The 24,031-nt window shown below is 48.7% G+C and overlaps 1 protein-coding gene across 1 annotated transcript in view; it reads left to right on the forward strand.

Moving 5' to 3' along the window:
- The window catches only part of LOC311105019 (uncharacterized protein), a 78,428-nt gene that overhangs the window by 15,951 nt on the left and 38,446 nt on the right, over positions 1–24,031 (forward strand). The window contains exon 3 of the mRNA XM_084147000.1: positions 19,842–19,900. Within this exon, the coding sequence (XP_084003126.1) occupies positions 19,891–19,900 (10 nt within the window). The 5' untranslated portion in view covers positions 19,842–19,890. The remainder of the gene's footprint in view (positions 1–19,841; positions 19,901–24,031) is intronic.

The raw sequence follows: 24,031 nt of genomic DNA on the forward strand, positions 1-24,031 counted from the left end.
GTATCCCTGTCTCAGAGACTCAGAGATGTATGTCTCCATAGCCTTTCTCTCCTCTTGAGACAAGGGATACACATGGCTCCGCGGGAGAGCTGCTCCTGACTGGAGATCTATCGCACAATCCCCCCGTCTATGAGGCGGCAGCTGCGCCGCCCGAGTCTTACTGAACGCCAGTGCCAAATCCTCATACTCGGGGGGAATCTGCAGTGCTGGCATTAGATTCGGACTCTCCACCGAGGTCGCCCCTATGGAAACACCCAGACACCGCCCCTCACATCGAGCAGACCACCCTTTAAGAGCTTTCTCTCGCCACCTAATAATAGGGTCATGAGTCATCAACCAGGGAAGACCCAGCACTACCGGATACGCAGGAGAGTCAATCAGATAGAGCTGAATTCTCTCCTCATGACCCTCCTGCGCCGTCATCTGAATGGGTGCTGTGACTTCCCTAATCAACCCAGACCCTAACGGACGGCTATCTAGGGCATGGACGGGGAAAGGTTTATCCACTGGAAGGAGGGGAATCCCTAACTCTATACAGAACTGGCGATCTACAAAATTCCCAGCTGCGCCTGAATCTACCAGCGCCTTATGCTGGGAACGAGGTGCAACCTGTGGGAAACAAACAGGCAAGGTTAGGTGCACGACAGAAAGCTCTGGGTAAGCAGGGCGCCTACTCACCTGGGGGGACCCCCCAATGCGTGACCTGCCATCTCCCTCACTGGAGGACCCGCCCCAACACCTAGCCGCGGTGTGTCCTCCACGACCACAGTTGGTGCAAGGGCCAGGTCCCCTCGGGCTCCTCCTCCTCCGTTCCCTAGCGCCAGCACCTCCGAGCTCCATAGGGCTCGGCTCGGAGGTGCTGGAGAGTGGAATGGGCGAACCCCCCCCTCCGGGACGCCCACGGGTGGCGAGCAGGGTATCCAGCCGGATGGCCATGTCGACCAGCTGGTCGAACGTCAACGACGTGTCCCTGCACGCCAACTCTCGCTGGACGTCCTCCCGGAGGCTGCAGCGGAAATGGTCGATAAGGGCCCGCTCATTCCACCCTGCATCAGCCGCTAGGGTCCGGAACTCTAAGGCAAAGTCCTGGGCGCTCCTCATCCCCTGTCGGAGGTAGAACAGACGTTCCCCCGCCGCCTTCCCTTCCGGTGGATGGTCGAACACAGCACGGAAGCGGCGGGAGAACTCCGCATAGTTCGTAGTAGCGGCGTCCATTCTCCTCCACTCGGCGTTGGCCCACTCCAACGCCTTGCCGGTGAGACAGGAGATGAGGGCTGAGACGCTCTCGTGTCCCGAGGGCGCCGGGTGGACGGTGGCGAGGTAGAGCTCCACCTGCAGCAGGAATCCTTGACACCCGGCAGTGGAGCCGTCGTACGCCCTCGGGAGCGAGAGCCGAATCCTACTAGGTTCCGGAGATGAGACGGGGGGGCTGGCCGATGGGGCTGGTTCGGTTCCTGGAGGTGTGGGAACCCCGCTGGTCTCCCATCGGTGCAGAGTATTCATCACCCCCTCCAGGGCATGACAGACCTGGTTGATGCGGTCCTCCTGACCACGAAGACGTTCAGCCATCTCGGCCGTCGGCGCGGTCGCTCCTGCTGATTCCATGGTGGTGATGCGTGATTCTGTCAGAATGGTGTGTGTAGATGAGTGGAAGGAATCAAGCGCAGGATCCAGGATGACTTCAATAGTCTTTATAGTACGTTCAACACGTGAACAAAAATAGTCGCCAACCCAACCGGGTGGCGCAAAACAATTACGCACAAAACACAGTGCGTAAAACACAAGAAAAGCGCACGCAGTGCGAACTCTCGGGACAAGCCAAACAACGAGAGAAAATACCCTGACGAGGCAGTCTGACAATAAACAATCACGCATAACACCTGACCCAAACACACGAACTAAATAAGGGAAACAATTAAGACACAAATAAGGGACAGGTGTTATGAAACAGACAAAACCAACAGAACATGAAACATAGAACGGTGGCAGCTAGTACTCCGGAGACGACGACCGCCGAAGCCTGCCCGAACAAGGAAGAGGAGCAGCCTCGGCCGAAACCGTGACAATCTCCTTCACATAGAGTTGATCAGGCTGTTGATTGTGGCCTGTGGAATGTTGTCCTACTCCTCTTCAATGGCTGTGCGAAGTTGCTAGATATTGGCGGGAACTGGAACACGCTGTCGTACATGTCGATCCAGAGCATCCCAAACATGCACAATGGGTGACATGTCTGGTGAGTATGCAGGCCATGGAAGAACTGGGACATTTTCAGCTTCCATGAATTGTGTACAGATCCTTGCGACATGGGGCCGTGCATTATTATGCTGAAACACGAGGTGATGGTGGTGGATGAATGGCACAACAATGGGCCTCAGGATCTCATCACGGTATTTCTGTGCATTCAAATTGCCATCAATAAAATGCAATTGTGTTTGTTGTAGGTACAGTAGGGAAAAAAAGTATTTAGTCAGCCACCAATTGTGCAAGTTCTCCCACTTAAAAAGATGAGAGAGGCCTGTAATTTCCATCATAGGTACACGTCAACTATGACAGACAAATTGAGAATTTTTTTTCCAGAAAATCACATTGTAGGATTTTTAATGAATTTATTTGCAAATGATGGTGGAAAATAAGTATTTGGTCACCTACAAACAAGCAAGATTTCTGGATCTCACAGACCTGTAACTTCTTCTTTAAGAGGCTCCTCTGTCCTCCACTCGTTACCTGTATTAATGGCACCTGTTTGAACTTGTTATCAGTATAAAAGACACCTGTCCACTACCTCAAACAGTCACACTCCAAACTCCACTATGGCCAAGACCAAAGAGCTGTCAAAGGACACCAGAAACAAAATTGTAGACCTGCACCAGGCTGGGAAGACTGAACCTGCAATAGGTAAGCAGCTTGGTTTGAAGAAATCAACTGTGGGAGCAATTATTAGGAAATGGAAGACATACAAGACCACTGATAATCTCCCTCGATCTGGGGCTCCACGCAAGTTCTCACCCCGTGGGGTCAAAATGATCACAAGAATGGTGAGCAAAAATCCCAGAACCACACAGGGGGACCTAGTGAATGACCTGCAGAGAGCTGGGACCAAAGTAACAAAGCCTACCATCAGTAACACACTACGCCGCCAGGGACTCAAATCCTGCAGTGCCAGACGTGTCCCCCTGCTTAAGCCAGTACATGTCCAGGCCCGTCTGAAGTTTGCTAGAGTGCATTTGGATGATCCAGAAGAGGATTGGGAGAATGTCATATGGTCAGATGAAACCAAAATATAACTTTTAGGTAAAAACTCAACTCGTCGTGTTTGGAGGACAAAGAATGCTGAGTTGCACCATACCTACTGTGAAGCATGGGGGTGGAAACATCATGCTTTGGGGCTGTTTTTCTGCAAAGGGACCAGGACGACTGATCCGTGTAAAGGAAATAATGAATGGGGCCATGTATCGTGAGATTTTGAGTGAAAACCTCCTTCCATCAGCAAGGGCATTGAAGATGAAACGTGGCTGGGTCTTTCAGCATGACAATGATCCCAAACACACCGCCCGGGCAACGAAGGAGAGGCTTCGTAAGAAGCATTTCAAGGTCCTGGAGTGGCCTAGCCAGTCTCCAGATCTCAACCCCATAGAAAATCTTTGGAGGGAGTTGAAAGTCCGTGTTGCCCAGCGACAGCCCCAAAACATCACTGCTCTAGAGGAGATCTGCATGGAGGAATGGGCCAAAATACCAGCAACAGTGTGTGAAAACCTTGTGAAGACTTACAGAAAACGTTTGACCTGTGTCATTGCCAACAAAGGGTATATAACAAAGTATTGAGAAACTTTTGTCATTGACCAAATACTTATTTTCCACCATCATTTGCAAATAAATTCATTAAAAATCCTACTATGTGATTTTCTGGAATTTTATTTCTCATTTTGTCTGTCATAGTTGACATGTACCTATGATGAAAATTACAGGCCTCTCTCATCTTTTTAAGTGGGAGAACTTGCACAATTGGTGGCTGACTAAATACTTTTTTTCCCCACTGTAGCTTATGCCTGCCCATACCATAACCCACCGCAACCATGGGGCACTCTGTTCACAACGTTGACATCAGCAAACCGCGCGCCCACACAACGCCATACTCAATGTCTGCCATCTGCCCAGTACAGTTGAAACTGGGATTCATCCGTGAAGAGCACACTTCTCCAGTGTGCCAGTGGCCATCGAAGGTGAGCATTTGCCCACTGAAGTCGGATACGACGCCGAACTGCAGTCAGGTCAAGACCCTGGTGAGGACGAGGAGCACGCAGATGAGCTTCCCTGAAATGGTTTCTGACAGTTTGTGCATAAATTCTTCGGTTGTGCAAACCCACAGTTTCATCAGCTGTCCGGGTGGTTGGTCTCAGACAATCCCACAGGTGAAGAAGCCTGATGTGGAGGTCCTGGGATGGTGTGGTTACACATGGTCTCTAAAACGACATTGGAAGCGGTTTATGGTACAGAAATGAACATTTAATTCCCTGGCAACAGCTCTGGTGGACATTCCTTCAGTCAGCATGCCAATTACACACTCCCTCAAAACTTGAGACATCTGTGGTATTGTGTTGTGTGACAAAACGGCACATTTTAGAGTGGCCTTTTATTGTCCCCAGCACAAGGTGCACCTTTGTAGTGATCATGCTGTTTAATCAGCTTCTTGAGATGTCACACCTCTCAGGTGGATGGATTATCTTGGCAAAGGAGAAATGCTCACTAACAGGGATGTTAACAAAGGTGTTTGATGGGGTTGAGGTCAGGGCCCTGTGCAGGCCAGTCAAGTTCTTCCACACCAATCTCAACAAACCATTTCTGTATGGACCTCGCTTTGTGCACAGGGGCATTGTCATGTTGAAACAGGAAAGGGCCTTCCCCAAACTGTTGCCACAAAGTTAGAAGCACAGAATTGTCTAGAATGTAATTGTATGCTGTAGCGTTAAGATTTCCTTCAGTGAAACTAAGGGGCCTAGCCCGAACCATGAAAATCAGCCCCAGACAAATTATTCCTCCTCTACCAAACTTTACAGTTGGCACTATGCGTTGGGGCAGGTAGCGTTCTCCTGGCATCCGCCAAACCCAGATTTGTCCGTCAGACTGCCAGATGGTGAAGAGTGATTAATCACTCCAGAGAATGTGTTTCCACTGCTCCAGAGTCCAATGGCGGCAAGCTTTACACCACTCCAGCCGACACTTGGCATTGCGCATGGTGATCTTATGCTTGTGTGCGGCTGCTCGGCCATGGAAACCCATTTCATGAAGCTCCCGACGAACAGTTATTGTGCTGACGTTGCTTCCAGAGGCAGTTTGGAACTTGGTAGTGAGTGTTGCAACCGAGGACAGATAATTTTTACGCGCTACGTGCTTCAGCACTCGGCGGTCCCTTTCTGTGAGCTTGTGTGGCCTACCATTTGTTTGTATGTGGCTGCTATGAAAGTCAACTGTTTGAGTGTGATCAGGGTTGTATTCATTCCGCCGATTCTGTTGAAAAACGTTTCTTAAATGGAAGCAAAAGGAACAAAACGGGGATAAACATACCTGAATTTGTCCAATAGAAACTCTCGTTTGCAACTGTTCGACTAATGATTACACATAGGTCAGCTAGATGCAGGCAAGAGTGTTCAAGGCGGTATTGAATGTGTCACTGTCTGTCCATGTGTCACTGTCTTTCACCTTCAATCTTTCTCTCGACCTGTGTGCACCTACGTTGAATTCATAGGTTGTAGCAACCTCATGATGGGTATAGGTACAATTTTAGTATCATGTAGTAGCCTAAACCTATCGACGTTAAACTGGGTGAATGGAATATGAATGACAGTCATCCAATATGCTGTAATAGAAATAAGGCCATGCGCATTTAAAAAATGTATCGTCCTCCCTCATCTTAAACGGCACTGACCGCCACTGATTAGGATGGGGATATTACTAAAACAACCATATACTGTAGTAAGTAGCTATCAATCTGTGTACCATTTTATGGATGTCTGAAATTCTCATCTCTGTTAGGGCCAATGGGTAAATACATGGTTTATTGTCCTGAATGGCCACTCTGCATTGAGCAAATGTTAGTTGTTCGTGACTGGTAACCAACTTCCTATAGACATATTATACAAATGATAACGGTATTTTAAGCAACTTGCTGGAAAGAGCAGAGAAATCCCCTCCTGGAACTCCTCATTGTCATGCCTGTAGAGATAGTAGTATGTTGACTGTACTGTGAGGGAAAAAAATATTTGATCCCCTGCTGATTTTGTACAATTGCCCACTGACAAAGAAATTATCAGTCTATAATTTTAATGGTAGGTTTATTTGAACAGTGAGAGACAGAATAACAACAAAAAAATCCAGAAAAACGCATGTCAAAAATGTTATAAATTGATTTGCATTTTAATGATGGAAATAAGTATTTGACACCCTCTCAATCAGAAAGATTTCTGGCTCCTATGATTCAGAGGAAAACTGGGTGAAAGTGTTGTGGTCAGATGAGACCAAAATCAAGCTCTTTGGCATCAACTCAACTCGCCGTGTTTGGAGGAGGAGGAATGCTGCCTATGACCCCAAGAACACCATCCCCACTGTCAAACATGGAGGTGGAAACATTATGCTTTGGGGTTTTTTTTCTGCTAAGGGGACAGGACACCTTCAACGCATCAAAGGGACGATGGACGGGCCATGTACCGTCAAATCTTGGGTGAGAATCTCGTTCCCTCAGCCAGGGCATTGAAAATGGGTCGTGGATGGGTATTCCAGCATGACAATGACCCAAAACACATGGCCAAGGCAACAAAGGAGTGGCTCAAGAAGAAGCACATTAAGGTCCTGGAGTGGCCTAGCCAGTCTCCAGACCTTAATCCCATAGAAAATCTGTGGAGGGAGCTGAAGGTTCGAGTTGCCAAACGTCAGCCTCGAAACCTTAATGACTTGGAGAAGATCTGCAAAGAGGAGTGGGACAAAATCCCTTCTGAGATGTGTGCAAACCTGGTGGCCAACTACAAGAAAGGTCTGACCTCTGTGATTGCCAACAAGGGTTTTGCCACCAAGTACTAAGTAATGTTTTGCAGAGGGGTGAAATACTTATTTCCCTCATTAAAATGCAAATCAATTTATAACATTTTTGACATGCGTTTTTCTGGATTTTGTTGTTGTTATTCTGTCTCTCACTGTTCAAATAAACCTACCATTAAAATTATAGACTGATCATGTCTTTGTCAATGGGCAAACGTACAAAATCAGCAGGGGATCAAATACTTTTTTCCCTCACTGTATACCATGTTGGAACCATAGAAATAGAACCAATCTAGGCATTCTAATTCTAATCATTCTAGTCATTCTAATCATACAGTGCCTTTCAAAAGTATTCTTCCCCCTTGCCATCCCCCTTGGCGTTTTTCCTATTTTGTTGCATTACAACCTGTAATTTAAATGGATTTGTATTTGGATTTCTTGTAATGGACATACACAAAATAGTCCAAATTGGTGAAGTGAAATGAAAAAAAATATTTAAAATAAAAAACGGAAAAGTGGTGCGTGCATATGTATTCACCCCCTTTGCTATGAAGCCCCTAAATAAGATCTGGTGCAACCAATTACCTTCAGAAGTCACATAATTTGTTAAATAAAGTCCACCTGTGTGCAATCTAAGTGTCACATGATCTGTCACATGATCTCAGTATATATACACCTGTTCTGAAAGGCCCCAGAGTCTGCAACACCACTAAGCAAGGGGCACCACCAAGCAAGCGGCACCATGAAGACCAAGGAGCTCTCCAAACAGGTCAGGGACAAAGTTGTGGAGAAGTACAGATCAGGGTTGGGTTATAAAAAAACATCAGAAACTTTGAACATCCCACGGAGCACCATTAAATCCGTTATTAAAAAATGGAAAGAATATGCCACCACAACAAACCTGCCAAGAGAGGGCCGCCCACCAAAACTCACGGACCAGGCAAGGAGGGCATTAATCAGAGAGGCAACAAAGAGCCCAAAGATAACCCTGAAGGAGATGCAAAGCTCCACAGCGGAGATTGGAGTATCGGTCCATAGGACCACTTTAAGCCATACACTCCACAGAGCTGGGCTTTACAGAAGAGTGGCCAGAAAAAAGCCATTGCTTAAAGAAAAAAATAAGCGAACACATTTTGTTTTCGGCAAAAGGCATGTGGGAGACTCCCCAAACATATGGAAGAAGGTACTCTGGTCAGATGAGACTAAAATTGAGCTTTTTGGCCATCAAGGAAAACGCTATGTCTGGCGCAAAACCAACACCTCTCATCACCCCGAGAACACCATCCCCACAGTGAAGCATGGTGGTGGCAGCATCATGCTGTGGGGATGTTTTTCATCGGCAGGGACTGGGAAACTGGTCAGAATTGAAGGAATGATGGATGGCGCTAAATAAAGGGAAAGTCTTGAGGGAAACCTGTTTCAGTCTTCCAGAGATTTGAGACTGGGACAGAGGTTCACCTTCCAGCAGGACATTGACCCTAAGCATACTGCTAAAGCAACACTCGAGTGGTTTAAGGGGAAACATTTAAATGTATTGGAATGGCCTAGTCAAAGCCCAGACCTCAATCAAATTGAGAATCTGTGGTATGACTTAAACATTGCTGTACACCAGCGGAACCCATCCAACTTGAAGGAGCTGGAGCAGTTTTGCCTTGAAGAAAGGGCAAAAAACCCAGTGGCTAGATGTGCCAAGCTTATAGAGACATACCCCAAGAGACTTGCAGCTATAATTGCTGCAAAAGGTTGCTCTACAAAGTTGTGATGAGGTGTGAATGAAGGAGTCAGGCGCAGGAGGTTAAACACCGAAGTCCAGAGTTTATACCATTTACATAAATAAAACGCACAAAGCATCAAAACGAAACTATCACAAGGGAAATATTCCACCTTGGCAATAACAAATGGAAGATTAGCTCAATCGAGCTACTCGCTCTCACAATGAAACAATCACTCACAAAGACAAGGGGAACAGAGGGAACACTTATACACATACTACTTAGGGGAATGAGCAGCAGGTGTGTGTGATTGACAAGACAAGACATGACAAGTGGAGTGATGAGAATGGGATCGGAAGTAGCTAGTAAGCCGGTGATGACGAACGCCGAAACCTGCCCGAACAAGGAGGGGAGGCAGCCTTGGCGGAAGTCGTGACAGTACCCCCCCCCCTTGACGCGTGGCCAGGAGGACGCGGAGCAGGGCGAGTCGGGTGACGACAGTGGAAATCCCTCAACAGGGAGGGATCGAGGATGTCCCTCCTTGGGACCCAGCACCGTTCCTCCGGACCGTACCCCTCCCACTCCACGAGATACTGAAGGCCCGACGCCTCGAATCCAGTATGGGATCGACCGAGTATGCCGGGGCCCCCTCGATGTCCAGAGGAGGTGGAGGAACCTCCCGCTCCTCAGACTACTGGAGCGGACCAGCTACCACCGGCCTGAGGAGAGACACATGAAACGAGGGGTTAATACGGTAATCAGGGGGGAGTAACAACCTGTATGTAACCTCGTTTATCCTCCTCAGGACATTACACGGCCCCAAATACCGCGGGCTCAGCTTCCGGCAGGGCAGGCGGAGGGGTAGATTCTGGGTTAAGAGCCAGACCCGATCCCCCGGTATGAAAACCGGGGCCTTCTGCGGTGGCGGTCAGCGTTCGCCTTCTGACGACGCACGGCGCGCTGGAGGCGAACGTGGGCAGCATCCCAAGTCTCCTCCGCCCGCCGAAACCAGTCATCCACCGCAGGAGCTGGCTCTGGTGCCACGGTGCCAGGACCAGTTGGTAACCCAAAACACATTGGAAGGGTGTTCGGTTAGTGGAGGAGTGGCGGAGAGAGTTCTGAGCGTATTATGCCCATGGCAGGAACATCGACCACTCCCCCGGCCGGTCCTGACAGTAGGTCCGCAGGAACCTACCCACATCTTGATTCACCGTTTCCACCTGCCCATTACTCTTGGGGTGAAATCCAGAGGTCAGGCTGACCGAGACCCCCAGACGTTCCATGAGCGCCTTCCAGACTCTAGACGTGAACTGGGGACCTCGGTCGGACACGATATCCTCTGGTACCCCGTAGTGCCGGAAGACGTGAGTAAACAGAGTCTCCGCAGTTTGTAGGGCCGTGGAGAGAGCGGGCAGAGTTAGGAGGCGGCAGGACTTAGAAAAGCGATCCACAATGACCAGGATAGTGGTGTTACCTTGGGAGAAGGGAAGATCAGTAAGAAAATCAATACTAAGGTGAGACCATGGTCGTTATGAAACTGGTAAAGGTTGTAGCTTACCCGCTGGGAGGTGCCTAGGTGCCTTACTCTGGGCGCACACTGAGCAGGAGGAAACATACACCCTCACGTCCTTAGCTAAGTTAGGCCACCAGTACTTCTCGGTCAGGCAGCGCATTGTACGATACCTGGATGACCAGAGGAGGGTGACGTGTGTGCCCAGTAGATCAGACGATCACAGAAAAGCGCAGGCATGTACTGCAGCCCAGCTGGACACTGCGGTGGAGATGGATCTGTGCGTAATGCCTGCGCTATATCTGTGTCCATCGCCCATACTACCGGCGCCACAATGCATGAGGCCGGGAGTATGGGGGTGTTGTCTCTGGGCCTCTCCTCTGTGTCATACAGCCGAGACAGTGCGTCTGCCTTCACATTCTTCGTACCCGGAATGTATGAGAGTGTGAAATCAAACCGGGTGAAGAAGAGGGCCCACCTGGCCTGGCGAGGTTTCAGCCTCGTCGCTGCCCGAATGTACTCCAGGTTATGGTGGTCTGTCCAGACGAGGAAAGGGTGTTTCACCCCTTCAAGCCAATGCCTCCACACCGTCAAAGCTCGGACAACAGCCAGCAGCTCCCGATCACCAACGCCGTAGTTCTGCTCCGCCGAGCTGAGCTTCTTCGAAAAGAATGCACAGGGGCAGAGCTTGGGTGGCGTGCCCGAGCATTGGGACAAGACAGCGCCTATCCCTACCTCGGACGCATCCACCTCCACTACGAACGGTAGTGATGGATCGGGGTGAGCCAGTACCGGGGCGGAGGTGAACAGACCCCGCAATCTACTGAAGGCCAAATCAGCCTCAGCAGACCAGCGGCGCCGGGACGGCCCACCCTTCAACAAGGAGGTAATGGGAGCTGCGACCTTGCCAAAGCCCCGAATAAACCTCCGATAGTAGTTGGCAAAGCCAAGGAAGCACTACACCTCCTTCACCGTGGTTGGAGTCGGCCAATTACGCACGGCTGAAATGCGATCTCCCTCCATCTCCACACCTGTGGTAGTAATGCGGTATCCGAGGAAGGAGATTGACTGCTGGAAAAACTCACACTTCTCTGCCTTGGCATAAAGATCATTTTCCAGCAGTCGGACCAGTACCTTGCGAACCAGGGACACATGCTTGGCGCGCGTAGAGGAATACACCAGGATGTCATCGATGTAGACCACCACACCGCGACCAAGCACGTCCCGAAACACCTCGTTCACAAAGGACTGGAAAACGGATGGAGCATTCATCAAACCGTAGGGCATCACCAGGTATTCATAATGCCCCGAGGTATTCATAATCCTCCTGCGCTCTCTCGACCGGCGGCTCCCCCCAGCTCCATCTGCTCGGGGTCAGAGTCGTCCGGAGTGGGAACGGGCAGACCCCTACCAGGACGTCCTCTGGCTGCTAGCAGATTGTCCAGCCGGATGGCCATGTCCACCAGTTGGGAGAACAATAGCATGGCATCACGGCAGGCTAGCTCCCATCGGACATCCTCCCTTAGGTGGCACTGGAAATGGTCGATCAGGGCCCGCTCGTTCCACCCGGACCCCGCTGCCAGCATCCGGAACTCCAGCGCGTAGTCCTGTGCGGTCCTTGTCCCCTGCCTCAGATGGACCAGTCGTTCGCCCGCCTCTCGACCCTCAGGCGGGTGATCGAAAACGGCCCGAAAGAGGCGAGCAAACTCCCTGTAGTCCTCCAACGCGTCACCTCCCTCGTTCCACACCGCGTTGGCCCACTCCAGGGCTCTCCCACAAAGGCAGGAAACGAGGACAGATACCTTCTCCCGCTCCAGTGGCGCCGGCCTGATGCTGGAGAAATACAACTCTAGTTGGAGCAGAAATCCCTTACATCGCACTGCCGTCCCAGTGGCCGGGATATCTGGATCCCTCCAGGGGCTGGGGTGTAGGTGGCTGGATCCGGTTGACCAGCTGGTCTCGATAGATCAGGTCCTCTCTTCTCCAGGCGTTGTACTACCTGAAGAACCCGATCCATCGCTCCCCCCAAGCTGGCCAGCATCGAGGAATGCTCCTGGACCCTTGCCACAACTCCAGGCATGCGGTCTTCTCCTGCGGACTCCATTCAGTGGGTGAGTGATTCTGTGATGAGGTGTGAATGAAGGAGTCAAGCGCAGGAGGTAAAACACCAAAGTCCAGAGTTTATTCCATTTACATAAATAAAACGCACCAAGCGTCAAAACGAAATTATCACAAGGGAAATATTCCACCTTGGCAATAACAAATGGAAGAGTAGCTCAACCGAGCTACTCGCTCTCACAATGAAACAATCACTCACAAAGACAAGAGGAACAGAGGGAACACATATACACATACTAATTAGGGGAATGAGCACCAGGTGTGTGTGATTGACAAGACAAGACATGACAAGTGGAGTGATGAGAATGGGATCGGCAGTAGCTAGTAAGCCGGTGACGACAAACGCCGAAACCTGCTCGAACAAGGTATTGACTTTGGGGGGGTGAATAGTTATGCACGCTCAAGTTTTCTGTTTTTTTGTCTTATTTGTTTCACAATAAAACATATTTTGCATCTTCAAAGTGGTAGGCATGTTGTGTAAATCAAATTATACAAACCCCAAAAAAATCAATTCTAATTCCAGGTTGTAAGCAACAAAATAGGAAGAATGCCAAGGGGGGTGATGTCACACCCTGGCTCTGGGGACTCTATATGTTGAGCCAGGGTGTGTATATTCTATGTGTTTTTTGTTTCTATGTTCACAGTCTAGGATTGTATTTCTGTGTTGGCCAGAGTGGTTCCCAATCAGAGGCAACGAGTGTCAGCTGTTGCTGGTTGTCTCTGATTGGGAGCCATATTTATACAGGCTGTTTTCCCACAATGGTTGTGGGATCTTGTTCCAGTTGGTTTTGTGTTTGTACCGTGGACTTCACGTATCGTTTATTGTTTTGTTTATTGTGTGTACACTTAATTAAATAAGATGTACAAATCTCACGCTGCGCCTTGGTCTACTCAATTCGACGATCGTGGCAGAAGATCCCACCATACCAGGACCAAGCAGCGTGTCCAGGAGCAGGCAGCCTGGACATGGGAGGAGATATTGGACGGAAAGGGTCCTGGACTTGGAAGGAGATACAGGCCGGGATGGATCGGCATCCGTGGGAAGAGACGGTGGAGGCGCGCCGTAGAGAGGAGCAGCGGCGCCAAACGGGTCAACGTCGGACAGGCGAGAGGCAACCCCAAATAAATTTTAGGGGGGGGCACATGGCATGGACGACGGGGCTGCTGGAGGCAGATAAGGGGCGAGTTCAGAAGGCCACCAGGTTACGGGAGCCATTGGTGAGAAGAGGGAAGGAAGATGTAGAGGCACGGCGAGAGGTACTGAGGTGTATTGCCAGTCCGGTCCGGCCCGTTCCTGATCCCCGTTTAAGGCCAGTGGTGTGTGTTCCCAGTACGGTCTGTTCCTGTCCCTCGCACCAAGCATACGGTGCGCGTCGCCAGCCCAGCCCGGCCTGTTCCTGCCCCTCGCACCAAGCCTACGGTGCGCGTCGCCAGCCCGGCCTGGCCTGTTCCTGCCACTCGCACCAAGCCTACGGTGCGCGTCGCCAGCCCGGCCCGGCCTGTTCCTGCCACTCGCACCAAGCCTACGGTGCGCGTCGCCAGCCCGGCCCGGCCTGTTCCTGCCACTCGCACCAAGCCTACGGTGTGCGTCGCCAGCCCGGCCCGGCCTGTTCCTGCCACTCGCACCAAGCCTACGGTGCGCGTCGCCAGCCCGGCCCGGCCTGTTCCTGCCACTCGCACCAAGCCTACGGTGCGCGTCGCCAGCCCGGCCCGGCCTGTTCCTGCCACTCGCCCACCAAGCCTACGGTGCGCGTCGCCAGCCCGGCCCGGCCTGTTCCTGCCACTCGCACCAAGCCTACGGTGCGCGTCGCCAGCCCGGCCCGGCCTGTTCCTGCCACCCGCACCAAGCCAGGGGTGCGAGTCGCCAGCCCGGCCCGGCCTGTTCCTGCTCCACGCACCAAGCCAGGGGTGCGAGTCGTCAGCCTGGTAAGGCCCGTTCCTGCTCCACGCACCAAGCCAGGGGTGCGAGTCGTCAGCCCGGTACGGCCCGTTCCTGCTCCATGCACCAAGCCAGGGGTGCGCATCGTCAGCCCGGTACGGCCCGTTCCTGCTCCACGCACCAAGCCAGGGGTGCGTATCGTCAGCCCGGTCCGGCCCGTTGCTGCTCCACGCACCAAACCAGGGGTGCGCATCGTCAGCCCGGTCCGGCCCGTTCCTGCTCCACGCACCAAGCCAGGGGTGCACATCGTCAGCCCGGTCCGGCCCGTTGCTGCTCCACGCACCAAGCCAGGGGTGCGCATCGTCAGCCCGGTCCGGCCCGTTCCTGCTCCACGCACCAAGCCAGGGGTGCGCGTCGTCAGTCCGGCACAACCCGTGCCTGCTCCACGCACCAAGCCAGGGGTGCGCGTCGTCAGTCCGGCACAACCCGTGCCTGGGTCACCGGTGCCTGATCAGGTACCGGTCAGCTGCTCCACACCGGAGCTTAAGCAATCCGCTCCTTCGATGTCCAGTCCAGCTCCAGCCAGCGGGGCCAGACCGGACCAGGGCCGTTACGGGGGGATTATTGGAGGGTGGTGGGCAAGCCCGGAGCCGGAACCGCCTCCGAGGAGGAATGCCCACCCAGCCCTCCCCTGTTTGGTTTATGTGGAGGCGCGGTCGCAGTCCGCGCCTTTGGGGGGGGGGGTACTGTCACACCCTGGCTCTGGGGACTCTATATGTTGAGCCAGGGTGTGTATATTCTATGTGTTTGTGTTTATATGTTCACAGTCTAGGATTGTATTTCTGTGTTGGCCAGAGTGGTTCCCAATCAGAGGCAACGAGTGTCAGCTGTTGCTGGTTGTCTCTGATTGGGAGCCATATTTATACAGGCTGTTTTCCCACAATGGTTGTGGGATCTTGTTCCAGTTGGTTTTGTGTTTGTACCGTGGACTTCACGTATCGTTTATTGTTTTGTTTATTGTGTGTACACTTAATTAAATAAGATGTACAAATCTCACGCTGCGCCTTGGTCTACTCAATTCGACGATCGTGACAGGTGAATACTTTTGCAAGCCACTGTACTAGTTCTGTGGTTGGAACATTGAGTCCCTGTCTTGTCTCCATGGCTCCTTGTCATTGAGGTGCCAGGCATAGGTTTCATGGGTTTGCCACGCAAGAGTGTGACTTAACATCAAGAGTGTGAGATGATTCCTGTCTCTGTGTCTGGCCAAGCCCATCATGAGTTGCCCAAAAGAGGACATCAAACAGGCATCAAACAAGGAACAGTCGAGTCACCAAGATGGCCGCCGCCACCGCCGCTAACAAACAAAACAATCGGGGCTCTCCCATTTTATATTGATTATGTAAAACACACATTATGTTATAGGCTAGGGGCTAAAATTATCATCATTCATCACCTTCTTAGACTTAACTCTTTTTTATGTAATTTTTTGGGGAATCCAGTCCACATTTAAAGGATGAACCTTACAGATATTTTCTATGCAAGTTGTACTAGTTGAGAAGTAAGAGGTGGAAGGGCTTGCATTTAAATATCTCATTATGCTGTATTGTGATACAGTACAATGCTTCTCTACTACTGTCTGGGAAATGTAAGATCTCGTGATTAGATTCTTAGAGGAGCTGTACAAATTGAATATCAAAGGGAACACTCTGTCTGCACAAAAGTATCTGATTAATCTAATCTACAGTACAGTGTGTCTCACCCGTGGTACTCTGCACTGAGTCAGCCAGGTCAGGATGTCCCTGTGTGTTTACGAGCTGTGTCCCCAGTCAGTCCCCATTAACGTAAGTAATGACATTTGCCTCTGCCTAGCCATCTGGGTCCTGGCTCTGCCTCCTAAGGTTGCCTCCTGGAGTAGGATCATTAAATGGATAGTATGAGGAAACTTGCTATAACTCTTGCAGACAAGATCGGAGATACTCCCACTGCCACACCTCCTACTGCCACACCTCCAGGCTATACCATCCTCAGGGTGTCCTGTGATATTCCGTGCTCATAGGGTGCTGGCTGGCTGTCTGACTTTCTGGCTGGCTGGTTAGCTGGCTGCTCCAGCCTCCAGGGTTTCTCAGGCTGGCTAGTTGGTGTTGGTGTGTGGGTCCAGCCCTGATCAGGCTGGCTGGTTGGTGTGTGGGTCCAGCCCTGGGACCCTCCCTCCCCTTTTTACCTCTCCCTCCAGCTGCTGTGTCGCCATGAGTCTGCTCCCTTGAAATATAATATCCTCATCTGTGCCTCATTTATCGCTGGCAGGCCATTACAACCCCTGTTTAATCCCTGCTACATTTGTGTCTTTGAGAAACGGAACCCTCTGATGACTGGCTTTATGAGAGGGGAGATGTGTGTAGATTTATTTGGGGTGTGACTTTAGGAGCCCCCTTTTTTATTAGGGCGCCATATTAAGTAACACCCGCCCCCCCCCCTCTCTGGTTTAGATATATGACTGGGAACTGTACATGACTTTAGATGTTCAGCTGATCACGTTGCATGTTTGTGTTGTTGTAAGGCATTTCTAGCATGGATTGGTACGGTTGGTATATTTAGCTGCCTGTAAATAGGAGTGTTCTATAATAATAATAATATAATATGCCATTTAGCAGACGCTTTTATCCAAAGCGACTTACAGTCGTGCGTGCATACATTTTTGTGTATGGGTGGTCCCGGGGATCGAACCCACTTCTGAATTGATCAATCAGCGTACATTGGTCCTGCTTCTGCTGCTGCATCCCCATGAAACTTGATAGGAGAACTACATGTGATGCATCATTCCTCATCATTCCATTATGCATCGTCTATAGCTGTCTGCATTTACAAATAAAATGATCACAATCACAAAAATCGCTTTGCACTAATCATGAGGAATAATCAATCAACAGTTTACACAGTTAATCAGTGGGATACATAATTCCAATTTTTTAAACAATGCGCAAAGATGGAGCAGGTGCTTCTGTTTTGTCCACAGCTGTCCCCTCCAGTGTGTGCCAGCATCGACACGTGTATGTCAGGCATGTGGCCAACAGAAGGCAGACTGTCTACCATGATACATGTACTGGTCTGCATGAGGTCTGTGCCAACATTTTGCAGGACAGTCAAATAGTGTGAGTCATGAGATCATGTTGTTGTACAAAGGAACTAATACACCATTTAAACGACCTAGATAAGCATTGTCACCAGGAGAATAGAAGGGTGTACGCCATAGGAGGAAGCAGGCAGCAGCGTTTATACCGTCAAGTATTTGGTAAATATACTGCATCTATCATTCCACAAGGCTGTAGAGCAGCAGAGCTCTCTTCCTTCACATAAATCCTTGTGCAGCGGTACATTACGGCCTTGCCTTATTACATGCCTTGCTAAGCATTGACGCACGGAGAGTGATGGATAAGAGCAGGCAGACCAATAGGTGTGGTTTCTGAGGCCTGGCTGGAGGTGGATTTGAATACAGCGCTGCCTGACTGCGTGTTTCTGTGGCAGAACTCGGTGCAGGTATCGCCTTTCACAGCCTGCCTGCCTCAGATCCATCCGGATAGGCAAGGGTGAGGCTGAGGGTGTATCCTAAATGGCATCCTGGTCAAAAGGAATGCACTAAATAGGGAATAGGGTGCCATTTGGGATTCATGCTGATGTTCAGGTACAGTGCCTTGCAAAAGTATTCATACCCCTTGGCGTTTTTCCTATTTTGTTGCATTACAACCTGTAATTTAAATTGATTTTTATTTGGATTTCATGTAATGGACAAACACAAAATAGTCCAAATTGGTGAAGTGAAATGAAAAAAATTACTTCTTTCAACAAATTATACAAAATAAATAACGGAAAAGTTTTGCGTGCATATGTATTCACCCCTTTGCTATGAAGCCCCTAAATAAGATCTGGTGCAACCTACCTTCAGAAGTCACATAATTAGTTAAATAAAGTCCACCTGTGTGCAATTTAAGTGTCACGTGATCTGTCACATGATCTCAGTATATATACACCTGTTCTGAAAGGCCCCAGAGTCTGCAACACCACTAAGCAAGGGACACCACCAAGCAAGCGGCACCATGAAGACCAAGGAGCTCTCCAAACAGGTCAGGGACAAAGTAATGGAGAAGTACAGATCAGGGTTGGGTTAGAAAAAAATATCCGAAACTTTGAACATCCCATGGAGCACCATTAAATCAATTATTAAAAAATTGAAAGAATATGGTACCACAACAAACCTGCCAAGAGAGGGCCGCCCACCAAAACTCATGGACCAGGCAAGGAGGGCATTAATCAGAGAGGCAACAAAGAGACCAAAGATAACCCTGAAGGAGCTGCAAAGCTCTACAGTGGAGATTGGAGTATCTGTCCATAGGACCACTTTAAGCCATACACTCCACAGAGCTGGACTTTACAGAAGAGTGGCCAGAAAAAAGCCTTTGCTTAAAGAAAAAAATAAGCAAACATGTTTGGTGTTCGCCAAAAGGCATGTGGGAGACTCCCCAAACATATGGAAGAAGGTACTCTGGTCAGATGAGACTAAAATTGAGCTTTTTGGCCATCAAGGAAAACACTATGTCTGGCGCAAACCCAACACCTCTCATCACCCTGAGAACACCATCCCCACAGTGAAGCATGGTGGTGGCAGCATCATGCTGTGGGGATGTTTTTCATCGGCAGGGACTGGGAAACTGGTCAGAATTGGAGGAATGATGGATGGCGCTAAATACAGGGAAATTCTTGAGGGAAACCTGTTTCAGTCTTACAGAGATTTGAGACTGGAATGGAGGTTCACCTTCCAGCAGGACAATGACCCTAAGCATACTGCTGAAGCAACACTCGAGTGGTTTAAGGGGAAACATTTAAATGTCCTGGAATGGCCTAGTCAAAGCCCAGACCTCAATCCAATTGAGAATCTGTGGTATGACTTAAAGATTGCTGTACACCAGCGGAACCCATCCAACTTGAAGGAGCTGGAGCAGTTTTACCTTGAAGAATGGGCAAAAAACCCAGTGGCTAGATGTGCCAAGCTTATAGAGACATACCCCAAGAAACTTGCAGCTGTAATTGCTGCAAAAGGTGGCTCTACAAAGTATTGACTTGGGGGGGCGGGGGGGGGGGTGAATAGTTATGCACGCTCAAGTTTTCTGTTTTTTTGTCTTATTTCTTGTTTGTTTCACAAGAGAAAATATTTTGCATCTTCAAAGTGGTAGGCATGTTGTGTAAATCAAATGATACAAACCCCCCAAAAATCAAGAAAAATGCCAAGGGGGGTGAATACTTTCGCAAGCCACTGTAGGTCTTCCTGCCAAGCTGGCTGCTCCAGTGACAAATTCACTACATTGGGGACAGCCTACATTGCACCGTGTTTCTAATACTACGGCAGTGCTGACACAGGCAATGTCTACTGTATAGTGTATATCAAGACTATTTGTTTTGTAAATACCAGAACAACACAATTTCATACTGTACTGTATAGAATAGGATATAGGATCTTTTGAACAGTCAGCCTCAGATACCACAGTGTGCCTTTAATATGTTTAGGGTGAAACTAAAGAGTTGTCTTTCTGTTTTACAGGTTAGTGTGATTGTTTGAAACGCTGCTGCGACAAGGAGAGATCTTCAACATGAATACAGGTGTGTATCTGCCGGTGGACAGTTGTATTGCTCTTCTTCAAAGGGTCTCTTTTGAATATCATTCAATCGTTCAGCCTTTTCTTTATTCAAAACAGCCACACAAAGCAGTCCTCTCTCTAGGCCTTTGTCCAACAGAGCTGGAAGTGACTGGGCATTCATCTCATGGCTCTGGTAAACCGGGCCTGTTTGTGAGTCTCATTTTGTGGGCTTGACTTTTCTCCAAGATATTAAAGGAAGCTCCGCGGCTTACAAAATAACTGGCCATTCCACACCCCAGAGATGCAATGAATAGAACAAAAAAAAAAAAAAAGTAAAGTAACTCTGATTGTTTACCCATGTCTACGTCCCAGCCAGACAGCTCTTCCTGTAAGCGGCAGGCCCTAGCCAGGATGCTTTTTGTATGAGTCATGAGGAAATTATAATTCTGCCTCTCTTCTTATTGCAAGGCATTGTCCGTGTTGGCATTTGGGATAAAATCTATTTTCTCAGTTGCATGTGATTTCCTCGCATTCCTCATATTAAAGCACTGGAATAAAAGCGGGCAGATCACTTTTCAAAGTTTGCCCCATTGAAATAATGCTGTATTAGGCCTACATAGTTTCTTATGGAACAATCCTCAAATATTTGCATTGTGCATGCAGTCACTCCCGCTGTGTGAGATAGGCCTGCATTATGCACCGCCATGCTACGCTTTCTGATGAGTTTTCTGTGAGAGCTGCTCGAAATGATCCAGGATACGTTTCCTATTATCAGCCCATCAAATCTACAATAGAAATTGAACCTATTTCAATGTACTATACATACAGTTGAAGTCGGAAGTTTACATACACCTTAGCCAAATACATTTAAACTCAGTTTTTCACAATTCCTGACATTTAATCCTAGTAAAAATTCCCTGTCTTAGGTCAGTTAGGATCACCACTTTATTTGATGAATGTGAAATGTCAGAATAATAGTAGAGAGAAGGATTTATTTAAGCTTTTATTTATTTCATCACATGCCCAGTGGGTCAGAAGTTTACGTATACTCAATTAGTAGCATTGTCTTTAAATTGTTTAACTTGGGTCAAACGTTTCAGGTATCCTTCCACAAGCTTCCCACAATAGGTTGGGTGAATTTTGTCCCATTCCTCCTGACAGAGCTGGTGTAACTGAGTCAGATTTGTAGGCCTCCTTGCTCGCACACGCTTTTTCAGTTCTGCCCACACATTTTCTATAGGTTTGAGGTCAGGGCTTTGTGATGACCACTCCAATACCTTGACTTTGTTGTCCTTAGGCCATTTTGCCACAACTTTGGAAGTATGCTTGGGGTCATTGTCCATTTGGAAGACCCATTTGCGACCAAGCTTTAACTTCCTGACTGATGTCTTGAGATGTTGCTTCAATATATCCACATAATTTTCCTTCCTCATGATGCCATCTATTTTGTGAAGTGCACCAGTCCCTCTTGCAGCAAAGCATCCCCACAGCATGATGCTGCCACCCCCGTGCTTCACGGTTGGGATGGTGTTCTTCGGCTTGCAAGCGTCCCCCTTTTTCCTCCAAACATAACGATGGTCATTATGGCCAAACTGTTCTATTTTTGTTTCATCAGACCAGAGGACATTTCTCCAAAAAGTACTATCTTTGTCCCCATGTGCAGTTGCAAACCGTAGTCTGGCTTTTTTATGGTGGTTTTGGAGCAGTGGCTTCTTCCTTGCTGAGCGGCCTTTCAGGTTATGTCGATATAGGACTCGTTTTACTGTGAATATAGATACTTTTGTACCTGTTTCCTCCAGCATCTTCACAATGTCCTTTGCTGTTGTTCTGGGATTGATTTGCACTTTTCGCAGCAAAGTACGTTCATCTCTAGGAGACAGAACGCGTCTCCTTCCTGAGCGGTATGACTGCTGCGTGGTCCCATGGTGTTTATACTTGCGTACTATTGTTTGTACAGATGAACGTGGTACCTTCAGGCATTTGGAAATTGCTCCCAAGGATGAACCAGACTGGTGGAGGTCTACAATTCTTTTTCTGAGGTCTTGGCTGATTTCTTTTGATTTTCCCATGATGTCAAGCAAAGAGGCACTGAGTTTGAAGGTAGGCCTTGAAATACATCCACAGGTACACCTCCAATTGACTCAAATGATGTCAATTAGCCTATCAGAAGCTTCTAAAGCCATGACATCATTTTCTGGAATTTTCCAAGCTGTTTAAAGGCACAGTCAATTTAGTGTATATAAACTTCTGACCCACTGGAATTGTGATACAGTGAATTATAAGTGAAATAATCTGTCTGTAAACAATTGTTTGAAAAATTACTTGTGTCATGCACAAAGTAGATGTCCTAACCGACTTGCCAAAACTATAGTTTGTTAACAAGAAATTTGTAGAGTGGTTGAAAAACGAGTTTTAATGACTTCAACCTAAGTGTATGTAAACCTCCGACTTCAACTGTATTTCATGTCCATATATTCAGTACCAAAATTCTAATGACATTTTTCATCAGATAATCCTGCCTTGCATGCACAATGACTTGCATTATGTGACAGAATGCTTTATTTAATTTCATTGGGATCAGGCATGATTTGGGTTAATCTTCTTCATATGCTTAATCTTTTTTGCCATGATGCCATATTTTTATGCATTTGCTTTGGGGGGCTTGTCTGTCTGTTGGGGGGGCTTGTGTCTGTGTCTTTGTTGGGAGTCTGTCTTTGTTGGGGAGGCTTGTGTCTGTGTCTTTGTTGGGGGGGGGGGGCTTCCCTGTCTCTCACTCTTAACTCCCCATAGCACTTCCCTGTCTCTTACTCTAATTCCCCATAGCACTTCCCTGTCTCTCACTCTTAACTTCCCATAGCACTTCCCTGTCTCTCACTCTTAACTCCCCATAGCACTTCCCTGTCTCTCACTCTAACTCCCCATAGCACTTCCCTGTCTCTCACTCTTAACTCCCCATAGCACTTCCCTGTCTCTCACTCTTAACTCCCCAGGGCACTTCCCTGTCTCTCACTCTTAACTCCCCATAGCACTTCCCTGTCTCTCACTCTTAACTCCCCATAGCACTTCCCTGTCTCTCACTCTTAACTCCCCATAGCACTTCCCTGTCTCTCACTCTTAACTCCCCAGGGCACTTCCCTGTCTCTCACTCTTAACTCCCCATAGCACTTCCCTGTCTCTCACTCTTAACTCCCCATAGCACTTCCCTGTCTCTTACTCTAATTCCCCATAGCACTTCCCTGTCTCTCACTCTTAACTTCCCATAGCACTTCCCTGTCTCTCACTCTTAACTCCCCATAGCACTTCCCTGTCTCTCACTCTTAACTTCCCATAGCACTTCCCTGTCTCTCACTCTTAACTTCCCATAGCACTTCCCTGTCTCTCACTCTTAACTCCCCAGGGCACTTCCCTGTCTCTCACTCTTAACTCCCCATAGCACTTCCCTGTTCTCACTCTTAACTTCCCATAGCACTTCCCTGTCTCTCACTCTTAACTTCCCATAGCACTTCCCTGTCTCTCACTCTAACTCCCCATAGCACTTCCCTGTCTCTCACTCTTAACTTCCCATAGCACTTCCCTGTCTCTCACTCTTAACTTCCCATAGCACTTCCCTGTCTCTCACTCTAACTCCTCATAGCACTTCCCTGTCTCTCACTCTTAACAACCATGAAGAGAGTCCAGAGCTCACCAAACCTATATGGGGCAGCAGGTACTCTATTCACTCCACTCAACTCAAATATACACCTCTAGTTTCTTCAAAAATAATAATACCATTTGAAAATGCCCGCTTTCCAAATTCAATATTCCTCCCATCTGGGATGTCTTCACAGCCTTTCCATCCTTCATCTCACAGGTTTCTCATCCTCCTCTCTCTCTCTCTCTCTCTCTCTCTCTCTCTCTCTCTCTCTCTCTCTCTCTCTCTCTCTCTCTCTCTCTCTCTCTCTCTTTCTTTCTTTCTTTCTTTCTTTCTTTCTTTCTCTCTCTCTCTCTCTTTCTTTCTTACTCTCTCTCTCTCTCTCTCTCTCTCTTTCTTTCTTACTGGCTCAAGCAGCATAGAGTCATGTTGATTACAGATACTGTCTCTTCGACTTCTGAACAGTAGCTGGATTGTTGCCATAGTTGTGCCAGAACCATGGTACTTTTTCCCACCTCATTC

The sequence above is a fragment of the Coregonus lavaretus genome (assembly GCF_964263955.1).
Source record: "Coregonus lavaretus genome assembly, chromosome: 29".
Classification (NCBI taxonomy): domain Eukaryota; kingdom Metazoa; phylum Chordata; class Actinopteri; order Salmoniformes; family Salmonidae; genus Coregonus; species Coregonus lavaretus.